The sequence below is a fragment of the Acipenser ruthenus genome, chromosome 1 (assembly GCF_902713425.1).
Source record: "Acipenser ruthenus chromosome 1, fAciRut3.2 maternal haplotype, whole genome shotgun sequence".
NCBI lineage: Eukaryota > Metazoa > Chordata > Actinopteri > Acipenseriformes > Acipenseridae > Acipenser > Acipenser ruthenus.
In genome coordinates this window covers 42858257-42879340 of record NC_081189.1, presented here as the reverse complement: position 1 = coordinate 42879340, position 21084 = coordinate 42858257, and the positions used below count along the sequence as shown (strand labels likewise).

General features: G+C 34.9%; 1 protein-coding gene across 1 annotated transcript in view; it reads right to left on the bottom strand.

Moving 5' to 3' along the window:
• Positions 1–1186: 1186 nt before the first annotated feature.
• LOC117421535 (guanine nucleotide-binding protein G(q) subunit alpha) overlaps positions 1187–21084 on the bottom strand; it is a 97797-nt gene continuing 77899 nt past the window's right edge. The window contains exons 7-8 of the mRNA XM_034036058.3: positions 12849–13002; positions 1187–10846 (exon numbers count right to left, since the gene is read on the bottom strand). Coding sequence (XP_033891949.1) covers positions 10656–10846; positions 12849–13002 — 345 coding nt within the window. The 3' untranslated portion in view covers positions 1187–10655. The remainder of the gene's footprint in view (positions 10847–12848; positions 13003–21084) is intronic.

The window sequence follows — 21084 nt, the reverse complement described above, 5'->3', positions numbered from 1 at the left end:
CCGTAGAGCTAAATATGAACCGCTCAGCACTCAGGTAAGGAAAAACCCCCTACTCATATATTTTTTTTATTTTTTAGGAGGAAACCTCAGAGAATCCGTGGCTGAGGGCACCCCTTCCTCCAGGCTCTAAGCGGTCAACTCCCGTTTCGGCTTCCCAGCGCTTGACTGAGCAGCCGAAGCAAAAAGAAGCAACATGAAATAATAAAACAGAGCTTTTATGTGCTTGCTGATGACATGTTGGTTAGGGGCGGATTCTCCTTTGCAGAAAAGCACCCAAGTTTACAATTCTGGTTTTAGACTTTATCTCACATGCCCACTGGTAACTACACATGTTGTCTTAAGTGAACCCACCTACTGTACCAGTTAAGAAGTGTGTGCTGGAAAGCCTTGTCAGAACATGGGTAAGGTAAGGGCACATGTGGCAACCTTACCTGACAATTTCCTGTCTTTTTCAGAATTGGCAGCTCTTACCGTCAAGTAAAATGTATTTTTTTTGTGTTTAATAGTATATCAGACCAGACGACTGTCGGCAGAGAGGGTAGGAGAGATTTAAATTGTTTAAATGTGTTTCTGATATCAGAGGGTGGTGGTAGCCTGTATATTTTTGTAATTCTTAGTGACAGACATGAAAACATTGTTGGACAATTTAAACTCAGTTTCAGATATTATTATGTTGACCCACAGAAACACTATTCAGATTGCGATTTATAGCAACTCTCAGACCCAAAAAGCGAGATGCTGTATTAATTTACTTGAGCGTTTCTAATGGTGGCACAAAAATGCCTTAGGACTTCATTTAGTTGAACACTTGGCACCATTTCAGGTCCAGGCTAATTGATATATATATATATATATATATATATATATATATATATATATATATATATATAGATCATTAAAGTGAAGTAAAGTGAGTTGGTCTATGATGTCACAGCCATGGGTCATGTGACCCTGGTTAGCCAATCACAGCGTTTCATTTATCCAAATCATTTAATAAGGGAGTCTTGAGATTGGTGATTAGTTGATTGTGGTGAGCTGGCAAGGTGTGCTTCAGAGATCCAGTGATTTTTTTAGTTTGTTCAGTAAATTGAATAACTTATATTTCTGATAAATAATGTTTGATTTTTAAACATAAACAATGTACCAAGTGGTTCTGCTTATCAATGTGAAAAAGGGCTGTACAGTCTTATAAACAGGAATCATTTATTCCATAACATTAGAAAGCATTTAAGAAGAAAGACAAGCTGTAATACTTTGAGAAAAGCTAAATAGTAGTACAAAATTATGGCCAAAAAATACTTAACCAGAAAGATCATTTGGGGCAGTTTGTATACATTAAATAACATTTTAAAAAAATTTCTTCCCCAAAAAAAGACAATACATGCATTTTAATAACAATTTTTACATTTTAAAGTATGTATTTTTTATTTTTTTTAAATACTGCATGTTATTTTGTTGCGATTTCATTTTATCAAAATAATACAAAGTAAATGTACAGGTCTGGTCAGAGTTTCCACCATGTTGGCATGCAGGATATAGCAAACAGCAACAGGATAAAAACCGATGGCTCATTTAATCATTTATTTTTCTTGCTATATTAGCACATCTTATGGTATTATGGCATAGGAGTGGAGCTATAGTTTAATGTTTGAGTACTGTGTAAAACACATATTAAAATTACAAATCAAAAGTGAAACCAAGTAGTATAACTCATTAAAGTAGTATCTTCAATGCTCAGACTTGGTTGCTCTTTTTCAAATTTAGTATTAATGCTCAGATGCAGGAACCTTTTTAAAGTTCCAGGTTTAAATTCAATGTAAGTGGTTAAAAAACTAAATACAGCAAATGCAATTCCTTACTCAAAGTAACTCGGAATACTTTCCACTTTCCGGTCTGACTATGCCAACATGCTGGAATTCAGGACATACTGATCAGCAGAGCAGTGGTAATAAAATCAATGAAAATAGGTCTTTGGTAGGCCATGACAGCCTGTGGTATACTTATCATAATAAAAGAACAAATCGGATTTTACATTTGAAGAGCAAGTAGTTGATAATCTTTATCCTTACAAAGTAATTCACATATGCTAATAAAGACCATACTTAGCAGTGCTCAATTTTAAAGTTGCTTTAACTTCTTTTAAATAAGTATAAGAACATTCTTTTGATTTTCTTGATAGTATAATACCACATTTTGAAAATATTCTAGATAAATTAACTGAACAAAAGCTGACCTTTATTAAATATAAACAGGCAAAACACATTTGTGTCTAGTTCACCTGTGCTTTTTTTGTTGTTGTAAGTGACCAGTATGAATTTCATAGTTATCAAACAAAGAGTATTTTAGTTGTATTTACTAGTCTCATAGTTGCCATGTATCATTCACAGGGGAAATTGTGATATTAGCTGTAATTTTTCAATTATTTATTTAAGGTTAAGAGACTGTTTTACCTCTTGTCTTGAGGCACACATATTGTAGTTCTATAAGGCAATATATACATTGAAAACCAATATTTTCTTTATATTTTTCAAATTCAGAAGCATACATTCTAAAGAAACCCACTGTTTTAAATGTGTATTCAGCTAACAATATCATTTAGATAGAAAAATGTTTAATTCTTGGCATGTAGTGTGAACACAGATCACATGCAATATACACCAGGTTTACCTCCCAGGAAATTGCAGTTTTACTGGTTTAAGAATTTATGCATGTTAGAATTAAACCTTTAATGATTTAATTCAAACTGAGCATTTAAAAAAGCATTCCTATGTTTCTCATCTACATGTACTTGTTACAAAATGACCCTTTTGTTTCAATAAAAGGATGATTTTGTAGGCAACAAGTCATTAAATCTTGGCTGTTTAAAAAGAAAAAGAATTCTCTTCAGAAAGGCGTCTGACAGACAATTAGTGTATCCACCCACGTGTAAACAACATTTTAATATACAGCTCTGTAAAGGAATACAATCACCTACTTTTACTGCAAAGCAAACTGAAGAGTTGTGCCCTTCTAATGGGACAGATCTAGTCAAAAAGTTTGGATGTTAAACCTTATGGCAAGTGCTCCATGAGAAATTATGTAACACAAAATACCTTGAAATTATATATATATATATATATATGAAATTTGTCTACAGTAATTTCTTATGTACCGCTCTGTATGATATAAAAAAAGAGCAAATATATATGTCCCTTGCTGAGAACCGGCAAGAATGTACATTCTCCTCTTTTAAAAAATAATTATTATTAAAAATGTGAATTGGCTATAAGACACAATACAATTACTTGGATACATATTATCAATACAGCACATTTAATCTGCCAAAAATGTACGATTACAAAGCCAATATTGGTGTGTGTGTGATATCTATCTATCTATCTATAATATATATATATATATATATATATATATATATATATATATATATATATATACATACATACATACATTCACACACACACACACACACACATACATATATACCGGTATATGAATATGAATGAGAGAGAGAGAGATATGTACAATGATAATAGCATTTATAATTGCACTATACCTACAACCAGGTTTACATTTTTTTTTAAATTATAGGCATATGTTAATTGGAATAATAATAATAATAATAATAATAATAATAATAATAATAATAATAAACACTGAAAGAATAAAAGTGGGCATAGCCAATTAGAGATGACACTGTACTTGATCTACTCTTTGCTCCTCATTTTTCTGAAAACCTTCACAATTAAACTCTATTGGTGGTTGACCACTTGTACTCAAAGCAGACTAGCTTGCAGGTCAAAAACACCTTCTGTCATCCAAAAAGGACAAAACAGAGGCCTATTTCCGGAAGCCTTTTGAAAAGCACATTAGAAATAGGTTTCCCAACTTACAAGAATGTACGTAAAGAGAAACTTCTTCATAAAACTAGCTTCATTTTTTCTCAATATAAATGCATTAATAATATCTTCATATCCTATTATAAAATGTACCAACCACGCACAGGCACAAAAGGGTTTTATAGGATGTAATTCACACTGTCTGAAAGTATCACAATATGTGCAAAAAGCCCCTTCATATTCTATATGTTTATCAGTCTGCTTTATTTGGCATTAACTATACAACACTTATTAAAGGGTACCCCATGAGCTGATACCTCAACGTGTAATATAGGCATGGCTTTCAGTGTCTCAAGTTGGTTCCCAATCGGTGGTTTTGGCATTTTAAGTAAAAACCTACAATTTGAGAAACTTGTGCCAAATACTTCACAACATAAAAAATATGTACACAGTAAAATAAAATAATAATAATAATAATAATAATAACAATAATAATATTATTAATAAAAAAGATTTAACGAGAAACACAATGGCTATTACCTTTTATATTTAGCAGTTTGGGTAAGATGTAGTGTCCATGTAAATTTGTTTGGCATCTGCAATAAAAACAATTCTAAGACAATAAAAAAAGCAACTGTGGCATACAGTAATCATTAGAATGGAAAAAAATATACCAATAATTATATATAATGTATTGATTTTTTCATTGAAGATCTGCCATCTTATTTATCTGATACTCGTGATGTGATCAAGTCAGATCTCCCAATATACATTTCCCTTAGAAGTATTTTAGCATACCAGTATACTAGGCACTGTGACTTGACTTTGAAGTAAAGCAAAATGATTTAGCCATGGATTTCCTCTGGGAACTACATTTATATTGGAATCAAATGACTTCTTATTTAAAGATACATTTTATTTACAAATTCAAGGCACAGCCATGGGCTCTGCTTTTGCTTCAAACTTTGCAAATTTATATATTGGGAAAAACAATATATATTAATGGCTACCTCTAACCCACTCCTATGGGATGTTTTGTTTTGGAAGAGATATATTGATGATGTGTTATTAACATGGACAGGATCTGAGAATGATCTATTTTTGTTTAGAGATTACATAAACAATACCAATCTGAACCTAAAATTTACTATGGAATATAGCCAAACTAAGATACATCTTCTGGATTTGTTAATTTCAGTAAACGATGAGGGTGCTCTTAATACATATATTTTTCGGAAATTAGCAGATAAAAATACAATTTTGCATGTAGATAATGATCATCCAAAACATTTGATCAAAAATATACCATATGGTCAATTTGTACGGCTAAAAAGAATATGTAGTGATACGTCTGGCTTTAAAATTGAAGCTAAAGACATGCAGGCTCACTTTCGATCTTAATTAATACCGCTTTTAGTAGAACTGAAAAGAAAGAACGTCATGAGCTTATACAAACTATGAAGATTAATGATTCAACTACACATGAAAGAATATCTTTTGTCACTTGAGTATAATTATATCTCCATTGACATTAAAAGAATAGTTTTGAAACAATGGAGGATATTGGAATGTGATCAAGTTCGTCCTTTCATTACCTCTCCACCTAGATTTTATTTTAGACGTGGTAGGAATATTAAGGATGCATAGTTACTTTTATGTATAAATCAATACCATTTAATGATAATTGGCTTACTAAAACAGTGCACGGTAACTTTCAGTGTGGAAGATGTGTTCATTGTTCTAACACGCACGATATCAAATATTTTAATCATCCACACTGAATACATGAATACATGATACAAGGTTTTATCAATTGTAATACAACCCATTTGGTATATATGCTAAAATGCCCTTGTGGCTTGGTTTATGTAATACAAACAAAAATAAATGTAAAAATACATATAGCAGAAGATAAGGCTGCAATAGGAAACAACAATATTGATTATGCGTTAGCGCGACACTATAAAGCCATGAACTTGAAAAAGTCTCAGTCTCTAAGAGAGGTGGTAATACAATTAATCTGCTAATGAAGAGAGTTATTCTGGGGTTATACTTTGGAACCACATGGACTTAATGAAGCATTAGATCTCAATCCATATCTCTAAAAACGTTAAATGTTTTAGAAATGTAATGATTAATCTTCAGATGTCCGAGGTTGAGAATCATGTTGCAATGTCTTCCAATCTTTAGTGTTGAATAACTGTGTTTAAGTTAACTATGTAATATGCTCTGGAACATATACCAGCATATATGGCTGTATTTTAAAGTGTTTAATATATAAAAGTGTAATTATTGTATAATCACACTATGTATGGATTAATAGATTTTAAAATCATTTTCAATTAATGAATGCTACAATAGGTCAAAATTGTCATCTGTAACTTTAAATAATATCTATGGCTATTAGCCAGTTAATGATTAACTATTGGATTGATTGGTGTCCTTTATACATGATAAAGCTGTGTTTTACACCTTTTTAAAACAAGTTTTTAAAACAAAATGTAAAATGAATCTGATGCATAATATTAGCGGTCAAGTCTAAAAGGAAATAGATTTTTGAGTGTGCGACCAACCTGGTCTCTACGAGCACCATCAAGCAAAGCATACATGGTTTACATGTCATTGCTGTTCACTATTTAACTCTGTAGAGACATTAATACATAAAAGTGCCTTATGGTTGGCACCTCTTTTTGGAAAAGGCTTTGCCGTGCATATATATATATATATATATATATATATATATATATATATATATGGGCAGCTGGCTCTTTGAGCTAAAATATATATATATATATATATATATATATATATATACACACATATATATACACACACACATATACACACACACAGTTGTAGTCAAAAGTTTACATACCCCAATGGAAATTTATAATTTCTAGAAATTTCTCGAACAAAGAATTATAGGAAAACTCTTTTGTAGCAAAAGCTTTGCTTTTGTGGATGATGAAAAAAGTTACAAGAAATAGATGTCTACAATTATTTATTATAGTACTATTTTTGCAAAACTCAAAATTAATTTTCTAATTCAAAAGTATTAATACCTTTTGATGCTATGACAGCGTTGTCTACAAGGTGCTAGAAATATGATCATTTAGAATATAAAAATGCTGGATTGTAGGTGAACATTCTTAGAGAGTATAAAAGGGTTAGGCATAGGATGTTTGCTGTCATTACCAATAAGTCAATATGGGAAAATATAAAGAGCTATCTGAAGACCTTAGGCAGAAAATTATTTATTGCCATAAAGCTGGAGAAGGATACAAGAAAATTTCCAAGCATCTGAGTAATTTCAACTATTGTTTCTATAAATCAAGAAGTACAAGACTCGTGGTACTGTCACAATGCTCCCTCAGTCTGGAAGAAAGAAGGCTCTTTCTCCAAAAACAAGTAGAAGAATTGTGAGGAAGGTTAATAACAATCCAAGATTGACTGCCAAAGATATTCAAAGTGAATTGGCTGCAAGTGGGACTGGGGTTTCCATTTCAACCATAGGTCGAGTATCGCATGGTGAAGATCTCAATGGTTGCAGGCCAAGGAAAAAGCCACTCTTTGGAAAACGTCACAAGGACAATCGCTTAAAGTTTGCAAAACGGCATTTGGATGATGGATATAAGTTGTGGTCAAAGGTTTTGTGGAGTGATGCAACAAAAAAATGAGCTATTTGGTCATGCTGATAGTCGTTATGTTTGCAGAAAGTCTGGTGAGGAGTACAAAGAAAAGAGCACCATACCTAGCGTCAAGCATGGTGGTAATATCTTTCTATGGGGCTGTTTGGCCTCTAATGGCACAGGAAATGTAGTTCTAATACATGGTAAAATGGATTCCATTGCATACCAAAAGATACTGGCCAATCATCTGAAATCCTCCGCTACAAAACTTGGTTTAAAGCGCAACTGGACATTCCAACATGACAACGATCCAAAGCACACATCAAAATCTACTTCAGAATGGTTAACCCTTTGCGGTCCATTGTCGGACTGGGTCCGACATTGCAATTATTCCTCTCAGGTCCTTTGTTGGACTGGGTCCTACATCATTATAGCAACGCAAAAAACGGGTTTCTAGTCGTTTTTTCTCCGGAAAAAGCCGAGAAAACCATTCAATTGCCGAGTGGGAGTGACAGGAGCCGAGACAAGTCGAAAAAAAAAAGGCGTATCTCATGAATAGTCATACATGGCCCTGGTATCAGATAACGGGGCGGTCGTAAGTAAACAAGCTGGCTGCCTGTGAATCAGCGCACAGAGAACACAGACATTTGCAGAGCTTTTTTGAGATGTTATAGTAATAAAATAATGACTTGGATCGCATTATTGAGGAGTTTGGTGATAAAACGAGTGATCAGGAGATGATTGATCGGTATGTACGACTATTATTTTTATTATTATTTATTTCTTACATAGGTGAAAGCTATAGCGAATGAAAGGGTTGGGCGGGGCTGGAGATGCCTAGTGAGTGCTTTGTTGATATGCAGGGCCATTTAAACCCGTTTGACTGTGGAAAAAATACTTTTAAACAGCGCGTCTAAAATTAACTGCGCGTGTGAAAATTAATTAGACCTGACGTGCCTGACGCGCAATTAATAAATGGACTGCAAAGGGTTGAAGAATAAAATCAAGGTTCTGTAATGGCCTAGTCAAAGTCCTGATCTAAATCTGATTGAGAATCTTTGGTATGAGTTGAAGAAGGCTGTCCACAAGTCCTCGGAATTTGAATGAACTGGAACAATTTTGCGTTGAAGAATAGTCAAAAATCACTAAATAATCATGCCAAAAGCTCATTGACAAATACCCTAATCATTTAAAAGAAGTTATTATTGTTAAAGGTACCTTAACTAGCTATTAATTTAATTTATTTTCCATGTCAGGGTATGAATACTTTAGAATTAGCATATTTGGAGTTTTGCAAAAAAATTGCTGAAATAAATAATTGTAGACCTCTATTTCTTGTAACGGTTTTTTCTTATCTACAAATGCAAAACTTTTGCTACAAAAGATTTTTCCTGTATTTGTTTTTGAGAAATTTCCAGAAATTATAAATTTCCATTGGGGTATGTAAACTTTTGACTACAACTGTGTATATATATATATATATAAATATATATATATGTAGAGCTGACGTTAAGGCAAAAGTGGGGTAGGGGCGTTGACTCAAGACGGGCGAAATAACAAGCAATATTACTGTAATATTTTTAACATTAGCTAGATAGATTACATTTAGAATTAGGCATGTTTAAAATTCAAAAGGTAAAGCACAGCACACAGTTACGCTAAAGAATAAAGAAGTGCAGTTACAGCACTTCGGCAGAAACATTTCGATCAGAAAAAGAAGCAGCAGGCTGCAGCAGCTCAATCTGGATTCTGTGCTGCACCGAGTTTTAAATTAAAAACGACTCGTTTTAACAGTTTTGTATGTACATATACCTGTTTACATCTGTTTATACACTAGTTTCTTTTTAAATGTTTATTTTATTATAGTTTTTCATTTTTTGTAGTGTTTTATATGTGGCAAGTTAGAAAATAACCCCTTTTATGTTTAATTGTTCATTTAAATACGGCGTTTTGGCTGTGCAGATGTTTGATATGATGTGCTTGAATAAAACTTTTGAGTTGTATCTGATAGTTTGTCTTTCATTTTAATATTGATGTTGTTCAAAATGTAACCATCATAATGACTGCCGGCAGCGGTTTTAGGTATGAGTATAACCGCGGTGGTTCTAGTGTTAAATGGTGAAATACAAAGTAAAAGAGTGCAGTGTAAGTCATTTTAAATGTTCATAAAACACACATTAACCTTTAAAGCTGAAGTCTATTGTAAAAAAAAATAATAATTAAATAAAAATAAATGGTTTGTAGCTTAACAGGAAAGCGTAATCAATCAGACTCAGAGTCTGTATTGTCGGATCCAAAATGAAAAGTGCTTACAATGTATTCAATCAATGTACAGAGCAACTACTTTACTGCACAGTGTGTTCTACTCACTTGAAGCACGAGATTTGAAATCTCAGGCGTTATTTGCACATGGTTATTTTGGTGGTTATTAGAAACAGTGAAAAATTGACATTCAGCTAAAAGTGGGGGTGGGGCAATAGTTCAAACATGGGTGTTGATTCAGCAGAATCCGATATATATAACCATGTGATTGTTAGGAACTACATTTGCCTTTGTCTATCCATGCTTCTGGATACATAGCTATCACTGAAGATTTCTGTAAGCAACTACCTATTGCTTGGAGAGCTACCGATTTGTTTTCCTTTGTAGCCCATGATGAAGATAGATAGTACCAAACCAAATTAATAATTTATACATGTCAATAATTTAAAAATCACAGCATCAATACTTTTCATCCTTCAGAAAAAAGCACATAAATTAGAACAGATGGCTTAGTTTCTATCACTGCAAAACACTGTTACTAAGGAATGGATCAAAATGAAAGGCCATTGTACCTCAGATACATCTGGAAAGGGGGGGGGGGGTTGTTTCAGAAGCAAATAAAATACTCCAACCCTCTTGAGTGCACAACTGAGATAATACAATTAAAAACACACATATAAATTTGAAGTTAACAATATTTTGCCTAAAATGAGGAATTGTGCTGCAAATTTTCCACAGCATCGCACCCCCCACCCCTTCCCCCACTTTTCTTTGAAAATAAAATCATAATAGTGACTACAAGTTTTGTGACCACACAGTCCAGGACGGCAATAAATTAGTATTATGCAATTACTTGTTTTCTTTTTTTTTCACAGATAATACAGTCACTCTTCCATATCCTCTTCAGCCTCCTACAGTCTAAAAGCCCCTAGACCAGATTGTACTCCTTCAGATTCAACTGTAGGATTGTGTCCTTGACAGCAGCAAAGACGAAGCGTATATTCTCTGTGTCAGTGGCACATGTGAAGTGTGAGTAGATAATTTTGTCACTGTCAGGGTTCAGGTCCACAAACATTTTCAATATGAACTCCCTCGCTGCTTGAGCATCTCGCTGAGGGCCTGAGGGAAATAAAACAGGATAAAATGTGAAGGAATACTCAAATGACTGTATGAAATACCCATTTCCTACAATATTTAAAACCATTACAAACAGATTTCCTGTTGAGTGCTCCCGAGAACCAGGTTCTCAATGTTAACGTACATGTACACAATAGAATGTCAACTTCCTAGTTTAACGTTTTATTGGTATCCAAACATTTAAACATTATCAAAAATGTCCATGTGAAATGCAGATGTTTACACAGTAGTGCCTATTAAGTGTAACTTTTTAAAAATGTATTATCCAGTATTTCATAGTTTATTTCATATACACATTAGTGCTGTACACATGTAGTCTTATACACATCAATATAGTGAGTGGTTACCAATGCTCAAAATAATATATGTTAAAAGTTGAAATGTTTAGGTAACTAAACGGAAACTAAGGCATTTAATGCTGAAATACTTTATGCAGTGTCACTGCAGGCTAGGAGTTCACTCTTAATCACCACAGACAGCGAGTGTCAGAGATCCATTTTCGGTGCTACTAAACTGAAGGACACACATTAAAGTGTGAAGGACAGGGTTATTTCAATGGAAAACCCTGTCTGCTAAAAACAGGGTTTTCACACTTTTCTACTGAGAAAACCCTGTCGTTCATAATTTTCTACTGAGAAAACCCTGTCCTTCACACTTTTCCATTTAAATAACCCTGTCCTTCACACGTTTCTATTGAAATAACCCTGTCCTTCACACTTTTCCATTTAAATAACCCTGTCCTTCACACGTTTCTATTGAAATAACCCTGTCCTTCACACTTTTCCATTGAAATAACCCTGTCTTTCACACGTTTCTATTGAAATAACCCTGTCCTTCACACTTTTCCATTGAAATAACCCTGCCCTTCACACCTTTCTATTGAAATAACCCTGTCCTTCACACTTTTCCATTGAAATAACCCTGTCCTTCACACTTTTCCATTTAAATAACTGTCCTTCACACTTTTCCATTGAAATAACCCTGTCCTTCACACTTTTCCACTGAAATAGCCGTCCTTCACACTTTTCCACTGAAATAGCCGTCCTTCACACTTTTCCATTGAAATAACCCTGTCCTTCACACTTTTCCACTGAAATAGCCGTCCTTCACACTTTTCCATTGAAATAACCCTGTCCTTCACACTTTTCTATTGAAATAACCCTGTCCTTCACACTTTTCCATTGAAATAGCCCTGTCCTTCACACTTTTCCATTGAAATAACCCTGTCCTTCACACTTTTCTATTGAAATAACCCTGTCCTTCACACTTTTCTATTGAAATAACCCTGTCCTTCACACTTTTCCATTGAAATAACCCTGTCCTTCACACTTTTCTATTGAAATAACCCTGTCCTTCACACTTTTCCACTGAAATAGCCCTGTCCTTCACACTTTTCTATTGAAATAACCCTGTCCTTCACACTTTTCCATTGAAATAACCCTGTCCTTCACACTTTTCCATTGAAATAACCCTGTCCTTCACACTTTTCCATTGTAAACTAGTGAGTAAGTTTAAAAAAAAAAAAATGGGTGTACAATTAAAAATATATGTATTTTGTTCTGTCCCTACAGTACCTGGCTCGAACAATCACATTTAATGAGTAGACATTAATATAATTATAACAAAACTACAAATACTGTATATCTAAGTGGAAGAGATCAAATATCATACAAACGTCATGGTGAAGTCTACTTGTGACAGATTATTTTAATATGTGTATGAACAGATACTGTAATGTTTCAAAGACTTTGGCAGACTGCATTGAGCCACTTACTATACTTGGAGCCATGGCTATTACTATTAAATGGCAGTATCTATCTTAGTAGGAGTGTTTGAAAGAGCACATATAAAATTTGTACTTCAAGATTATTCTTATCATTTCCTGTTATACACTTACATTTATCAGAGTAAGGGAGGGAGAGAAGGAGCAATGTACAATAGAAGGGAGGGAGGAAGCAAGCGAGTGAGCTAGCTAATGACTTACCATCATATTCAGGAAAGTAATCAACTAGATGAGAATACATGATCTTCTCTTCAAGGAGGTCCTTCTTGTTCAAGAAGAGAATAACTGATGAATTTTGAAACCAGGGATATGTGATTATCGTCCTAAATAGTGCTTTGCTCTCTTCCATTCGGTTCTGTAACAAAGCAAACAGGAAAGAAGATTGCTGTCAACAAATCATTGTAGACTTTGTAAATAAATTACACAACAAAGCAAATGTGTGTGTTGTCTAAAGAATGCATTCAAATTAGTAATGCATTGGTCAGTTTTAAATCAGTAAGTCCGTATAAAAGTGTTTTTTTTTTTTTTTTTCAACTGGAACTGGGTGATTTTATAAACAAAAAAGCATTCCTGGAGGGCATAATGTAAGGAAATAGCTTGATAAGACAGTAGGCCCTATGGATTTTGTTCGTTTCTATTTCTTATGATTGTTTTTCTGTATGTTCTCCCCCCTCCCACCTGTCAGGGTTATTAGGTTACTTACCAAACAAACTTACCAAAGCAGAATATCCCAAATATAAAAAAATACATTTTGTAGATAGATATGTATGGAAAATCATACAGTATTTGAGCTGCATTAAATGAATGGGAACTTAGTTTGCTACCTACGCAGACATTTTTCAAATAAAACTCAGTAGACTGTCTCTAGTCTATAAATCGAGAAACTTAAAAAGTGACACAACCTTAACATGGCAGCCAGATTAGGTCAGAGTCCAATGCCAAGGTCATCAACACATTTAGTGTGCAGTGTTTATATAACCCTGCAAACATGAAGTCAGGCAGCGGCAGCCTTGCAAAATTACTGCCATAAAATGATTCATTTGTCTTGAATCAATAATCGAATCGAATCATAGAATCCAGTTGTGTACCGTGTATGAAGCCAATCTCTCAAAGCGTTAGGTCTCACTTGACCACAATATACCATCTTAGGTTGAAGGTCAAATTGAACGGTAGAGTTAGATTGAGATTTAGAGTTTCCACAATATGAAAAATGCCATTAGGTTTATGAGATTTTAACAGTTTAAATACTGTAACCAGCTACAGACAATGCTCTTATTATACACTACCCATAATATCAATATCCAGGTGAGGACAAACGCAGACATTCCTGTATACAAAAGGTGACATCCTTCTCCTGACAGTGTAACCATTCACATTACTTTCAGAGCAGGTACAGCCGTTGCAATTAGCTCAGAGTCCATTTAGCTACAATATGTGTGTGCCAATACATGAAGGGAGTTTCCCAAAGCACATGTGGCATTTGTTACCTATTAACCAAAACCCCCTATTAACTACCTCTACTTGGAATACTAAATCTTCACTGATTAAGCCTTGCAGCTGACATAACATCAAGTTACAGGGTGCTGCATATTTCACTTAGCATTCCACTGATCCCTTAGATGTGTATTTGTGAGCATACTTCAACATTTCTGTTGTCTGCATTGCTCATCTCAACACAGAGAAGCTCAGACAAATAGGCCAGTTTGCATAACCTTGTGATCCCTGTTCCCAGAACAATCCAGCAAGCTACAGTAAGCAAACATGTCTACTGCACCAACTCTGTTTTTTTTCTACCTGACCATGTAGATTATCTTTTTTTTTTGGATACAATTGCTTCTTTATCACAAAAAAAGATGAAGCTGGATGACGACCATTACATTTTCAAAAAGCATAAAAAAGATAATCTTTTTGAGGCCAGACAAAAGTTAGAAAGAAAAAGATTTACAGCAGGGCAACAGTGGGTTCTGATAAGTTAATCTGTGCTGGACTGATCACACTTTAATGTGACTAAATTAAAGGGTAAAAAGATTTAAAATATGGCAGCCACTAAACAGTTAACTGCAGGCTAGAATGTCAGTGTTTTGCCAACAGTCTCAGACTCTTATAAACTAAAATGCTACCCAAACTTTTTTTTTTAAATTGACAACCAAGTATCTGTTTGAGAGATATATATATATATATATATATTGTATATGGATGCATACATACTTCCATTAAATTACTTCTAATAGGGGCCCAAAAATAATGCAAGCATTCAGTTTCAAGTTGTACTCATTGCAGGCTGTGGTACAAATTATTTATAAGCAATTGAAATTCATAATGTATTCTCCACCAAACATCCTCTTGTTAGTCTTTAGAAGTGAATTGATTGACTCCTAAACCAAGCAATACAAAAAATGTATAAAAAAAACCCTGAGATTCTAAGAGCTGCTTCCAGCTAGGTTATTCAGAGTCCATCTTTAAAGGAGTTGATTCATAAAGGTAGAAACTTAGGCTGGGTTCACATGCACGTGAAAATTGACTCTACAGTCATGACTGTGTGACGTTGTCACTCGAATACATCATCATGAAACAGCAAAAGGATGTCCTTTTGGCAGTGTGACGGCAGGGTCAATCACTTTCTCACGATAAAAATAGCTGTAAAAACCCATGTAAACTGGAGCAGGAATCGTGCTTGTGTCTCACAAGATTTCAGCAGTCAAAATCCCGTTTAACTGGCAGAATCTCACGTTATTCCTCAGCAAAGCCGTACCAAACCACACACACGCACACACAGACAGACAAGAAAGAACGCAAAGTAGTAAAAAGTGTGTGTGTGTGTGTGTGTGTGTGTGTGTGTGTTGGAAAGGTGACGAGACACAAACAAGTGTGATAATTCGGAATGTGCGCAACAAGTTAATTCTTTTCGCATGAAGCTCTCCTCACGATATTCAGTCGTTCTTTTCCTAATTGCTAGGCAGACACAGACATTTAAATATCCCCTCCACTAAATTACTATGAATTCAGTAATCTGCATTGGTACGGCCAACTTTTTTCCAAAATCTGAACAGCATAGCAATGCAATTTCCTGAAAAGTACGGCAAAAACATTGTGAGGAAAACTGTCATGACTTGTCCATGTAAACGCCATCATAGTGTATTCAAACCCAGTTTGAATACATTTGCAGTTGTTTTAAAATGAAATGCAAAACCTCCTGCATACAACTGATGATATCATCTGTTGCTGCAGCCACAGTTTCAGGCTGTATCATTACATACTGTATCTTCCTTTGTGGCAGTGTACCCCGCCCATGTGTGGATTATGTGTTCTGTGTTGCGTGTGGTGTGTTAATGTTGGTGTATAGGTATTGGTGCATGGGATATAAATGGGTCTGTGTAGCACTAGTGATTTAAAATATATAGTTGTATTTAGGCATGGGGATGCATAATCACTTCACGTGCAGATAAAGTATGTGAGCACGGGATTGCACAAATTAGTTCACGTGCTGGGATTCAAGTGAATAATTAATTGGTAATTGAATCCCGGCACAACAGTATATATAGATGCACGTTTTACTCACTCAGGGTTGTGTGTTCGATGAGTGGAGAACAGGTGTGGAGAGAGAAGGAGAAAAGTAAGCAAAATAACAAATGCTACTCGTTTAGTGTTCATCCACTGTCTGTTTTGTTTGTCTATTTATTTTGGCCTCAAGTGCCGTGTGCTGTTTTTGTTTAAATCTTTTATTTTTTTATTTAATAAAACACTGAGCGCTGCAGCGTCTCAGTTTCACCTGCCAGTACTGTCTGTGTGTGTTTCTTTCTGGCCTGACGTCACCCATACAGCCAGCCTGTTCACAGCCTTGTTTGGATATACTTGTATACTATCTGGTACATATACCAGTGTATGATAAGCAAAACTATTTAATTGTGACTTTAATTTTGAAAAATAACAACTACAAGTTATGACTCCATAAATATTCTTTGTGACCTGTATGCCAATTTACATGCCTTAATCACCTTTCAACACATTTCCCTTGGCATAAAACAAGAAGATAAACACCACAATGCTTAAAGCAGGACTTTTGAAGCTTTTCCTTCGATAATCCTTAAGATAAAAAAACAACACACATGCAATGTTGAGCTTCAGTCAGACTTAAAACAAAGATATATTTGTAAAAACAAAACGGAACAAAAAATAATTCACCAGTTTAACCGGTTGCATGCCATCCCTAATGTTTACGGAGCATCTCACAAGTTAGTTTGTTTTAACCGAATGAAAACAGTACAGTAGCATGAGAATAGACTTCCCCCAATTACCATTGGTATACAAACTAAATGACATCATGAATAGTATATTATTATTATTTATTTCTTAGCAGATGCCCTTATTCAGGGCGACTTACAATTGTTACAAGATATCACATTATTTTTACATACAATTACCCATTTATACAGTTGGGTTTTTACTGAAGCAATCTAGGTAAAGTACCTTGCTCAAGGGTACAGCAGCAGTGTCCACCACCTGGGATTGAACCCACAACCCACCAGTCAAGAGTCCAGAGCCCTAACCACTACTCCACACTGCTCCACACTGCTGCATGTCTTTACCATGGATACGGCAGGGATGAGGTGGAATTTCATTTGCAGTACATCAGGTGGGCTACACAGCGTTCTTAGCTTTGTCCTGAGTCGGGAAAGTCTTACTGCCAGGTTGTTTTGTTCACTACTTTTTGCTCTTGCATGTTAGAAAACAATGAAAATATCTGTGTAGCTGCTATTGGACCTGCACTGTCCAAATATCTTCATTAAAGTTGTGTTAAATAATTACCTTATCAAGTTTCACCACAGTTATTTAGTTCTCTAGAAATGTGACATATATGCATACATGCATCCCTGTTGTAGAGGGGATGGCCAGCTGGATGGCTACAATGAATTAAAGGGTACATCAGCACTACATGAAAAATAAAACATAAACTATCCCACTTTGCTGTTCCAAATGCATTTGCTCATTGTATAATAATCCGTATGCGCCCAAACATCTGCAGAATGCCACACTGCTATGTCCAAAATCACTGTTCTCGTGCATCTCTTCTGAGCCAAAAAACATGACTTGCGCATGTACCCTCACATGTGCTCTGAAACGTACCAGTGCATGCCCAATGAAGCGTTGTATAAGCTATAGTACCTCCATGTGGAAACACACTAGTCTGTGTGACAAACATAGTCTGTCTAATTTTCCATAAGGAAGGAACTTGTACCTGCTTTCGTTTTGTGTAGTAGACATCTTTCACACTGTACATGTTTCCTTCGCATGTTGTATTTTGATGTATTATTATGATTAAAAAAAAACAAAACAAAAAAAACAAACATCTGTGCTGTGTAAGTGGTTGTGGCGAAAAGAAAACCCAAGACAAGAGTTGTTCTCACTTCCAACTAATGAAGGGACCTACCCACAATTATAGCAGCATTGTGTTATTTCAATATACATCCCCAAAGTCTTAGATCTAGCTCCAGCTGATTCGGAATGTTTGCAGAATGGACACGTATCAAATAAACTAGCTAATGAGATTCGGAAACAATGTATTTCTTTCGGAATGAGGTCTTTGAGGATGATCCGACCTAAAAAAATAAATATTGCATTTTTTTAAGGATATGTATGTAAAATATGATATTTATTTTGGGATACAATGTGAAAGCCTTTTTCTACAAAGAAACAGCTATTATATACCCAGCACCGCAGTTAACAAGACTGGGCTGTGGTACTGTATCTGGAGTTATACGTTGTATAGGAGGTGCTATTATTAAGGAAAAAAGGGATCTCATTCTTCGCAATTGTATACACAATAATCAGTCGGCTTGCAACTGGTTAATTACTTGACGTGTATATCTGACAAATGATACTCAAGTAATTGGATAAATGCAGGGTGTATTAGACCCATAACCAACGTCCTTGAAGTTCTTATTTTTATAATCAAATAGCTCGGGATGCTGAGCAACTTCAGCTATCAGTAGCTCCTCCATGTTGATGGATATTCGAGTTCATCAAGACATGACGTATCCCACACCACGATTGGCTAGACCCAGATTTGCCGCTGTGGGAAAATGTTTGATCAGCAAAATATCGCCGAGCAATATTTTGCGGTTCTAAAATTCTGCCGCAGCGACACTTTTCCGTAATGTCATTTTTTCGTCAATGTGTGTTCACTCTAATTGAAATAAAAGGTGAGCGATATGTGCGGCATTTTGCCGCTCCCCGCTAGCGATGCCGCGCCGCTCATGTGTCTCCTAGGCTTTAGCTGGCCAGTTAAATATTTAGCTAAATGTTAAATCTTTTTTAGAGATTTAGCTGGCCAGTTAAATATTTAGCTAAATGTTAAATCTTGTTAAGAGATTTAAGATTTAGTTAAATATTTAGCTAAATGTTAAATCTTGTTCAGAGATTTTTAGCTAAATGTTAAATCTTTTTTAGAGATTTAGCTGGCCAGTTAAATATTTAGCTAAATGTTAAATCTTGTTAAGAGATTTAAGACTGAGTTCAATATTTAGCTAAATGTTAAATCTTTTTTAGAGATTTAGCTGGCCAGTTAAATATTTAGCTAAATGTTAAATCTTGTTAAGAGATTTAAGACTGAGTTAAATATTTAGCTAAATGTTAAATCTTTTTTTAGATTTAAGATTTAGTTAAATATTTAAGTTCACAAAATCCAGATTTATTTGCGAACAGCTAAATCTTGATTCTCAAAATAAATATTTAATAAGAAAATATATATTTATTTTTAAAATAAAGATTTAGCATTTAAATGTTGAAAACTTGCTAAATATTTTAAGATTTATAAATTATATCTGAATGTACACATTTTAAATATTTATTTATTTTCACAACATTTATAAATCTGGGATAAAATACAAGATTAAAGATAAATCTGGAAAAAAAATATTAATGCTTTTTTCTTTTTTTTACACGTGGCACCTCATAGTTTTGGGTCATTTTTTTGCTTTAAAATCATCAATTAATCAAGTTTATGTATGCAGGATGCATTTCCTGCTCACGGAGGATTAACATTGCCTTCCACTGCTCTCAGGTCTTTATTTGGAAGCTGTGACTGAAAAGCACTACCATGTAAATTGGTATCAGGGGAGGACTGAGCTAGGAGATCAAATCTTGAATCATGCATATTATACCAAGTAGAAAAGCTTTTGGGCAAATAAGGGATATTACTCGGATGAGACAAAAACATGTTTTTCAGTGTCAATCTGTCTACTGCAGGAATCTTAGCTGAGTAATCAAGTTTACTAAAATAACCAAATCTGTCCTAATTGCCAACAGAAGGTCTAATCTATTGGTCGTTACATACAACAGACCAATGTGGTTTGAACTTGCTAGCAAGAGAAGGAATATCAATTTGTTCTTCTTCGTGAGTAGGGTGGTGAAATTAAAAACTGGCAAATTTAAGACCGATGCCTTCCAAAAGTTATTTCGTTTTGATGTTGATGCCATATGAGTTTTTTTTTTTTCAAAAAGGGTGCATCCCACACTATTATCACCACAAAGGAACACGCAGAATGAAAGGCCTTGTTTACCACTCAAATGGGGATTGTCAAGTTCCATGCTGCACTAACTCGCCTCGAAAAAGAAAAGCAATTTACAGCCTATTTTTACACCTCTGAGTAAGAATATATATACTGGTTTATAGGTAAAAACTATGGGTTTTAATCGATTTATCAAAAAAAAAGTGCATGAAAAATAAATCTTCTAAAGACCTTGGCAAAAGGGCAACTGGAAGGTATATTTCTAATATTTCACAATATCTCAGAATGAAAAAAACAAGACACAACTTGCAACATTTGCTCATCGGTAAGGCTGCATTTTTTTCACGGTTATCACAGACTTCTGTTAAATGTACCCATTACCTAATATGTAGTTCCCTGTAAATTTCCCAGTAAAAGAATAATGTAAATATTTTTTTAATCACTTTCAAAATAAATACAGCAAATGTTGCCTCATTGACGCAATACCGGTAACTGTTACACTGCATTTAGGAACCTGGCAGCAGGTAAATCAACACACTGCATAGAGATACATGATTTATTTCAAATGTCTTCAAAGGGAGCTCCCAAGTGGCGCATCAGGTAAAGGCACTGGCCGGAGTGCAAGATGCGCCCTATAGCTTGGAGATCGCCAGTTCGAATCCAAGCTATGCCACTGCTGACCGTGGACAAGCGCTGCCCAGGCGGGGTAGGAGTTAGGTCAGCTGTGGAGCACACCAGCGACCCCTGTGGCTGGCCGGGCGCCTGCAAGCTGGCCTGTACACAATTCAGAACTGCGTGGTCCTCCGAAGCTGGAAGTTCTGGATATGGCTGCACGGCGTGTTTGCAGAGTGAAAAAAGCGAGTGTAAGCTGTAATAATTGTTCAGAATACCAGACTGCTAAAGATCACTCTGTCTGGTATAAGATGGGG